Source organism: Gekko japonicus, unplaced genomic scaffold (assembly GCF_001447785.1).
Source record: "Gekko japonicus isolate JY-2015 unplaced genomic scaffold, Gekko_japonicus_V1.1 scaffold50, whole genome shotgun sequence".
NCBI lineage: Eukaryota > Metazoa > Chordata > Lepidosauria > Squamata > Gekkonidae > Gekko > Gekko japonicus.
Window position 1 is genome coordinate 933,565 of NW_015164666.1, and position 9,520 is coordinate 943,084.

The 9,520-nt window shown below is 43.1% G+C and overlaps 1 protein-coding gene across 1 annotated transcript in view; it reads right to left on the reverse strand.

The window, feature by feature from the left end:
• Positions 1 to 9,520, reverse strand: part of DCBLD1 (discoidin, CUB and LCCL domain containing 1) — an 87,862-nt gene that overhangs the window by 404 nt on the left and 77,938 nt on the right. The window contains 7 exon segments of the mRNA XM_015409058.1: positions 1 to 210; positions 1,367 to 1,486; positions 3,468 to 3,517; positions 3,913 to 4,003; positions 6,379 to 6,495; positions 6,593 to 6,740; positions 8,500 to 8,624. The exon segment at positions 1 to 210 is cut by the window's left edge and continues 31 nt beyond it. Coding sequence (XP_015264544.1) covers positions 1 to 210; positions 1,367 to 1,486; positions 3,468 to 3,517; positions 3,913 to 4,003; positions 6,379 to 6,495; positions 6,593 to 6,740; positions 8,500 to 8,624 — 861 coding nt within the window.

The window sequence follows — 9,520 nt, forward strand, 5'->3', positions numbered from 1 at the left end:
CTATGTGCCGCTCTATAATAGGAGTAGCATATTCAGGCTCCTGATTGGTCAGAGGCAGTGCATAGTCATGGCGGTTAGTTCTTTGTGGGTACAGGTAATGGTTCCCAATGTCTGTGCTACCTTTCTTCTCATCCTCTGTGTCCATTGGCTTGAAAGTGGATCCCTTCCGGGTTACCGTCCCAGTTCCTATCATGAGAGGCTGTTGGTAATCTAGAAGGAAAAAGAAGAGGCAGAGCTGACAGTCTGTTCAGGCAAAACATAGGATGCCAACTACCAACTTAATTCAGGCTAACTAATAAATAAGGCCAAAATATTCTTAAACTTTCAGCAACATGCATCATCACTGTCCTGGTGGAATACTCCTATGACTTGTGTGAGGTAAGATTGTTTTTAACTAGCAACCAATGTACGATTCGGCTCTATAGTGGTAGAAGGCCATTTGGTATCAAAGCCCTAGCCTCAGCTGATAGCTCCAGCCTTGAAGGTACTTCTGGTCAAGAATAGGAGCACGGCGTCAGCATTTCAAAAGCAGTACCCTCTGAGTTATTAATGCAAGACGGTGCCACAAGCAAGAGTGTGAAGGTGGGTGTGGGGTTCCCCGCATCTGGAGTATACCGGGATAGCGAATGCTGCTTTGACTGCTGAAGCAGCACCAAGAGGAGGAAAGACTGCTCAGTTGCCTTCTCTCCCATCAGCCTATAGAGAAGGTTTAAAGCCTCTCTAACTCACCCCATGTCTCAAGAAATCTGATGGAGTTAAAAGACAAAGACACCTGTTGTAGCCCAACATTACATTTACTCAACCTCTGGAACTCCCTACACTAAAAAATCATAACTGCGGCTCATTTTCAATTTGGGGACCATGATTTTTAGGCTGGTTCAAGAAGCAAACCTAGAGCATTCTCCAAAGAGTTTCTAGCTGGTTGTCTCAGGAGCTCTCTCTCAAACTGCTACTCATAACTAAGGTAAAATAGTAATAGCATGACTCAGACGAACGCCCAAATTGATTTGGTAATATATCCCATCAAAGCTGCTCATCTTAGCTCCACTTTTAATATCTGCCATTGTTGTCAGTTACATTTTTAAAATATCATCTATGATTGTATGTGGGGGTGGGAAGGAACTACAACTGCTCCTTTACTATCAGTGTCAGTTTAAACAAAAAGTGTGTTGGAGGGGTTTAAGATGCAAGATTCAGCTTTTAGCCTAATGTATCACTCTATTCTGCCAATCAAAGGAGAGGAAAATTTCCTTCTATGTGCTTACAATCCAATCTGAAAAAAGCTCTCTAATCTTTCATTTCATAGGATACTAATGGCCAGACACATTTCTTTGAAAATGTTATGTAGAAATGCAGAGTGAGTTACCTGCCATCTCTCTTGTGACCAAATCTAGCTTTTGTGGCGTTTCCTTCTCGTTATTATAACTGATGGTGAATTCAGTAGACTGATGTCTGACAAAAGGTTGTTTGATTTGTTTCCACCATCCTAGGAGAGAAACCAAAAGTTCAAGTTCCAATAATTCTAAGCTTAAAAAAAAAGTTTGATATTTGTAAAAGGAATAAGCACAACAGTGAGAAGGCAGAACCTATTAAAGTAAGGTTTATGCTTTCAGAGAAAAAAAGATAAGCTGACTAGACATGCTGTTTTATTTTTGTTCTCTAGGAAAAAAGATGTAAAACAGAATAGTCTAAAAACGCTATTATTTTTATCTACTTAATTGTTCCTGGCACAGCAATTCTAAACCCAACAGTCACAAATCCCACAGCTTTCAGTGGAACTACTGCTACATTTAGAACAAAGTTTGAATCCAGTGGCACCTTTAAGACCAACGAAGTTTAATTCTCGATATAAGCTTTCGTTCTCATGCACACTTCTTCAGATACCGAACATTGTGGCCCTGGCCCTAATATCAGCACCAAAGTAATATCTGATAGCCTGGCAAGGAACCTGGAATATGGCGATGGTTATATCTGGATGTTGAAAGAATGCCGCCATTGTTTACTTGCACTGCTAGCACTTTGCATTTTGTTGTGGTTTTAACTGTTTTAATATTTGTATAATGTATTTTTATATATATGACTGTGAGCCACCCTGAACCTGCCTTCGCGGGGAGGGTGGGATATAAAACAAATAAATAAAAATAATAAATTAAGGAGCTTATATTAGCTCCAATGATTGATGTACAAGTGCAGGTCACATATATGAATGTATTTAGCTTCAGGATACCCTTGTGGAGTCCTAAAAATGTTTATTAGGAAGGGTATTGAAAACAGATCAGCCAATATCATAATGCCTCTGTATAAATCAATGGTGCGACCTCATTTGGAATACTGTGTGCAGTTCTGGTCACGACACCTTAAAAAGGATATTATAGCTTTGGAAAAAGTGCAGAAAAGGGCAACTTGAATGATAAAAGGGTTGGAACACTTTCCCTATGAGGAAAGGTTAAAACGCTTGGGGCTCTTTAGCTTGGAGAAAAGACGACTGAGGGGTGACATGATTGAGGTTTACAAGATTATGCATGGAAAAGAACAGGTAGAGAAAGAGGTACTTTTCTCCCTTTCTCACAATACAAGAACTCGTGGGCACTCCATGAAATTGCTGAGTGGTCGGGTTAGAACAGATAAAAGGAAGTACTTCTTCACCCAAAGAGTGATTAACACATGGAATTCACTGCCACAGGAGGTGGTGGCGGCTACAAGCATGGACGGCTTCAAAAGGGAATTAGATAGGCATATGGAGCAGAGGTATAGATAGGGGCTCTGGGGCAAGTGATGCTCTGTCTTCTTGGTGCTTGGGGGGGGGGCAACAGTGGGAGGGCTTCTAATGTCCTGGCCCCACTGGTGGACTTCCTGGTGGCACCTGGTATTTTTGGCTACTGTGTGACAGAGTGTTGGACTAGATGGGCCTTTGGCCTGATCCAACATTGGCGTCTCTTATGTTCTTATGTTCAAAGTTTCTTTGCTTTCAATTGAGCCCTCTCTGACACAGACCTTCCCAGTGGCACCATGCTGCTGAGATTTTGGAATCAATGCTGAATCTGAATTTGCTGAGCATCTTTTGAAACCAGATTCACGAGAGAGATTCACAAGGAAGATTTTCCACAACATTACTTTTTCACTGCCCCCACCCCAGTATGCATTCAAATGTGTGAACTCATTATGCACAGATACAGCCACAGGGATTCCAAGGATCAAGGAACTAGATATTCTAAAAACAATCACAGAAATTCATTCCTGCTGGCTGTATTCAATGTATTCTGCAAGTTTCTTTGCCTTATGTATGGAAGGATATTACACAATGGCTGCAGATTTATGGGTAAGGCTGGTAACACCACTTCAGTGGGGGGATCACTCCCATTGCACCTCAAAATATGACATAACTAAGGGCTTGCACAAACAGGAAGTGATATTTGATTCTCTTGTTATCATGTTACCTTAGTTGGACATAACAATTTTACACTAACCTTTTTCCCCAGCATCACACGAGCAATAATCAACCGCTTCTTTTTCTCTCCTATAACGAAGAAAAGGGGAGAGGGAACTTAGCCTGGATGCAGTTCATTTCAGCTAGTGATTGCAAGCCTTAATTGGCATACCAAGCATCAGTCCAGAGTTTCAGGCTTTGCTAATTTTGCTTCCAGAGGTAGCTTAGTTAGAAATGCTGGGAATGAAACCTGAAACTTCAAATGGGCAAGAGTCCTGGATACAAATCCAGATCTAATTTACTTTCCCACTGCACTACCAGATCATGAAGGGAATCGTCATGGTTATAATAAAACGGAATAGTCTCTCTGAACTTCCAATTATTCTTGAACCAAAAGCAGCAAACGAAGAGGCTGTCTGTGTCCGACACCACAACTGGGAAAAATATATTATGCTCCCCAACTCCGAAAAATAAAGGTGACATACTTTTGTATAGCAGCACAGATACAAACTCCTGATATCAGGAACAGGAAAAGCACCACCAGGACAGGAACTATGATGGCAGCAAGTTTCCATCCTGAAAAGTAAAAGAGCTACAAATAATACTCTGAAAACAACACCGAGTTGCCATCTTCGACAGTGGATTAGATCCGAGGTGAGCCGGCCCTAGGCAGACGCCTAGTTAACCAAAGAATGTATGCTGTCAGGTTAGGTTGATGAATGGAACTCATCTTGGATTAAGAAAATGTTAACATCAAGAGCACCGCACTTTACTTAATGATTGTTTTTATGTCGTTTTAACTATTGTTATGGCAACTGCCTCTGTTGTAGCCGCCCTGAGCCCGCTGGGGAGGGCGGGGTATAAATCTAATAAATAAATAAATAAACAAACACCGCTTTGAGAGCTGGACTATATGTATACACACGGCTACTGTAACAATTTATAGGGAGTTTAGGAAGACCAATCACTCCTGTAAAATAAATGGGCTTTATTTCATTGCAAAAAGAAACAAGTTTGTCTTAAGTCCGGCTCAGATGCAAGCTTAGTGGACTCCTCCACCCACGTGAACCTGCCTTGGTTCTGAGATAATTCAAGGAGGGCCTTGCTGGAGGAACCCATGATGTCAGAGGTTTGATTGGCAGGGACTCGTGAGGGTATTTTTAGCTGCTTTCTCTAAATTATGGAACATCCTTCAGAAATGTGGTTTGTCCACACAACATGGCTGAAGCAATTTATTCAAAACACATCTTGGTCACACCTTATTCTCAGGCATTTAAAAACTGGCTTTAATATTTAGGAATTTTGAAATGCTTTTCTTTTCAGTTAGTTTGCCAGTTCTGTTCGAATTCTATTGTAGAGCAGGTAAGATGATATAAGCCATGCAGCCATTTTTAAAGGCTCTTCTCCACCCCGAGACCCAAGAGTTGCGTGTTGACTTCTTCCTTAGCTATCACAAAAAAAGAAAAGAAAAAAGACAGGCACATAGACAAAATGAAGACTGTATTATCTAATTCCAACAGATTGCGGGTTGTGCGGATACTTATTTCTGCCAACAGAGGGCTCACTCTCCCCCAACAGCTTTTTCAACATAGTCAGTAAACTTCCTGTGTCTGCAAAAAATCCAAGAAGTAAAAAAATTCCTTCAGGGAGGGTTGAATTCCCCCCAATACCTTGTGAAATGGCCTCTGCAGGGATCTAACTCCAGGCATCAATGGTGAGAGATAGATTAGAACGTTCAGGGCGGCGGGGCGGGGGAAGGCTTCTAACTGGCTCCCTCAGTAAAAGGGTGGGGGAAGGGCCCTTTCCTGGCCTCTTTTGGCCTCTGAGAGAGGGGAGGGAGGGAGCATGGGGGCCTGGCCAGACAAGGGCTGCCAGTGCCAGCCTGGGGAATCCCAAGAGGTTTTGAGGTGGACTGTAAGGAGGGCTGGGTTTGGGGAAGGGAGAGGCCTCAGCTGGGTATAATGCCACAGAGTCCACCCTCCAAAGCAGTCATTTTCTCCAGGGAGACAGATCTCTACTGTCTTGAGTTCAGTTGTAATTCTGGGGTGGTGGTGCTCCAGGTCCCACTTAGAGGATGGCAACCCTAGGCCTGGCAGCAGTTTAGGGTCACCAGGTTTCCCCCCGGTCACCGGCAGGGGATTGTGGATAAGATTGCCAGATCCAGGCTGGGAAACTCCTGCAGATTTGCGGGTGGAGCCTGGGGAGGACAGGGACCTCAATGAGGTACAATGTCACAGAGTCCACCCTCCAAAGCATCCATTTTCTCCATGGGAAGTTATTTCTGTAGTCTGGAGATAAGCAGTAATTCCAGGGGATCCCCAGGTCCCTCCTGGAGGCTGGCATCTCTTGCTACGGTTCATCAGCAGTTACCCTATGAAAGCCAGTATGGTGCATCAGTTAGAGCTTCAGATTAGGGTCTGCGAGACCCAGGTTCAGATCCCCATCTTGTAGTGGAAGCTGACTGGGTCATTTTGGACCAGTCACATACTTTCAGCCTAGCCAACCTCACAGGATTGTTGTGCAGATAAAAAGGAGGAGAGAATAATGTAAGCTGCTTTGGTTCCCACTGTGGAGAAAGACTGTAATTTTCCTAGGTAGAGGCTGTGGGGGAGGGGTGTGGAGACGGAAAGCTGAAGACAGAGAGGCAGATAAAGGTAGGTTGGCTGTTGGGTGGTAAGGAAATTGTGTTGCCAACTCCAGGTTGGGAAATTCCTGGACATTTGTGGGGTGGAGCCTGGGGAGGGTGGGATTTGAGGAGGGGAGAAACTACAGATCAGTATAATGCCATAGACTTCACCCTCCAAACCGTACATGGAGGAGAGAGAGGAAGAAAGAAAGGGGGGCAGAAGGGAGAAAGAGTGTGAGAGAGGTAGAGGGAGACAGGAGGAGCAAAGGTGTGAGGAATAGGATAACCATCCTGCAAGTTTCTTGCGGGTCTCCACTTGTATTACCTAAATTGCTTTCTGCTGAAGGTATAGATTCTGTAATACTTCTGTCTTCTTTTCGAACTGAAATGCCTGGGCTTTGACTTGGGCTTTGCCAGGGTGGATGCAGAAGCGAGCCATTGACTGTAAAACAGAAGTTGAAGCCTATTAAGACCCAACGTGGTTTTAGGATGCACAAGTCCTACAACCTATCCATTGTCTTTTGTAAAAAACTGTTTACCTTGTGTTACACGACAACCAATCAATTCTACCTTCAGAGCTATTTTTTTGTGCCAGCTCTGCGGAACAATCCTCACATACCGGGCCACTATAGGAGGAATGAAATTATTCCTGACGATGTCTCTGTGATTAGAGTTGGCTTCGAATACCTGAAAAAAAATTAACAGAAAAAAAAATCAACAAGGGGAAAAGGGACGGTATTGTTCATGGCAGTACACCAATGGAGGAGGAGGAGGAAGAGGAAGAGGAAGAAGAAGAAAAGGAAGCAAAGGAAGAGGAGGAGATTGGATTTATATCCTGCTTTTCACTACCCAAAGGAGTCTCAGAGTGGCTTACAATCTCCTTTCCCTTCTCCTCCCCACAACAGACGCCCTGTGAGGTAGGTGGGGCTGAGAGAGCTCTTTCAAGAATTGCTCTTGACAGAACAGCTCTGAAAGAACTTGTAACTGACCAAAGGTCACATCAGCAGCTGCACGTGGAGGAGTGGGGAATCAAACCCGGTTCTCCCAGATTAGAGTCCGTACACCTAACCGTGCTCCTACACCAAACTGGCTCTTAGAGACAACCCAAACTTGACCATTTATATCCTTCCTTCACATGCTGTATGGCTAGCTGTGAATCTACATGGCTGTAAGCAGAGGAAATTTCAGAGGTGGCTATGCAGCAATTTGTGCAGTGAATTCTAAACCAGAGGGTGGATGCAAACACAGACAGAGTGTATGGCATGTTACAAAAAATGCCTAACAATTTATTTCTGTTTTGCTAACATTAAGTATCTGTTGCTTTGCATGAAGTGACATTTCAAAATACCTGCTTTGCGGATAGGTTTTTAAAAAATGGCATGCCATCAATTAACTTAGCAACAAAAGAAGGTAAGTGAAAAGACTTTGGATTCAATTGAAACTGTATGATACAGGAAGATACATGGCAGATCTGTACATGGAGAAGGAATTTATAATGCAGCATAATATGCTAAAGGGCAAAAATAAGTTTTATTCCGAATGAAGTTGAAAACAAATAGCCTTGTAAATGATAAACCTCAAGCTCCTCAAATTCTCACTGTAGGTAAAGAAATGGTTTAAGTGCTTTAAGTCCCAAGGTTGATAAAGCTGAGGTTGCAGCTTTCAAAGCCAAAAAAAGTTTATAATCCTTAAGAAAATATGATGAAACCTGCGAAACTAAGCAGTAATTTGGTACATGTTACATTCATGAAAATTTAACAATGTCAAGTACATGCTAGTAAGTAGCTCTAACCTTTGGCTTCAAATATGTTCCCAATGTCATCCAGTTTACCTGTTGGTCACCTAGCACCTGGTATTTTTGGCTACTGTGTAACAGAGTGTTGGACTGGATGGGCCATTGGCCTGATCCCACATTGGCTTCTCTTCTTATCTTCTTCTTACAGATAAACAATCTCATTGCCCCCAGTCTATATGCTATGAGCAACATGTCTCATCTTCCCAAGAATACGCTGATTCCACTAAAAGGCTCCAGGTTTAATTTAATAGACGGGTGATCAGTACAAATCCACAGATAAAGTATCCCAAACTCTGACACCTGTTCTGGGCCAATGAAGAAAGCAGCGAGCAAGAGAGCACTTTAGATCACTTTATCGTTTGAGACCCATAGCCCCCCCCCCGCTATAGTCATATTCCTCTTAGCCTAGCCTAGCCTAAATCATCTCTTATCTGGGGAAAATGTTTATCCAGCCTCCTGCAGTAAAGAGGAGTCTCCAGCTTTCTTATCAAGGTTTCTGTGTTCCAATGTACTGCCGCAGCAGGGCAACTGAAGTTTAAGGCCTTCTCAGTTACAATGGGCATAATTACTCAGTTTAAACCAAAACACAGTAACGTGCAAAGGAAAGATGTAAAGTGATAGTGAGGGGCTAAAAGAAGAAAAATAACTTACCTTTTCTTCATTGCTTAGAACTCCTTTGTAAGTCCTCCATTTTGAGTTGTTATTTTTATAGTTCACAATAAATGTCTTCACATAAAAGTTAAAATTGAACATCGTAGAACCTGTAGTTCTAATTCCTTGAAATAAAAGAGAAAATAGAACTCGGTTTGCATTTATTGGTTATAAAACATGCTAGCACTTTCCCCTCCAAAACGGGATTAAATTCTTCTCTAGAATGGAGTTAACAGATATCCCCATTTGAAAAACCTGAGCTTTGTATGTCATCACATCCACCATCACCCATAAAATTTTGACACATCCCCTGAGCAAATGCAGGGTTGCATAATCTCCTATTATGGGTGATGGGAAACCTGTATGACGTGCAGGAAGAGGACCACAATAATTGCTTTTACATGCAAGTAATATATGAAAAAGGAGCTGCGGTGGCTCAAGTGGTTAAGACGCTGAACTGCAGGCTGTGGAAGGTCGGTAGTTCAGCAGTTCAAGACCCGAGTTGCCACATGACGGAGTGAGCTCCCGTCTCTAGTTCCAGCTCCTGCCAACCTAGCAGTTCGAAAGCAAGAAATTGCAAGTAGATAAATAGGTACCACTTCAGTGGGAAGGTAACAGCGTTCCGTGCGCCTTGGTGTTTAGTCATGCCGGCCACATGACCACGGAAACGTCTTCGGACAGCGCTGGCTCTTCGGCTTTGAAACGGAGATGAGCACCGCAACCCTAGAGTCGGATTCGACTGGCTTTCGAGCAAGGGAACCTTTACCTTTAATATATGAAAATCCTTCCTTCTTATTGTAACAAGGCATAGAGAGCACAATCCAACCAGCATATAAACCAAACTATTTAGTATTTAAATAGATTTTCACCCCAGTCCTAACCATTGGTTAGCAAGCTGAATTACACGTTGTTGGCTGATGCCGCCATGGTTTGGGCTGTGTTCTCCCCACTCCCCCTCTTCGCTCCCCCCCCCCGGAATGCCCTCCAGGTTTCTTCCCGTTATCTTAGCTGTGGCCTTGAA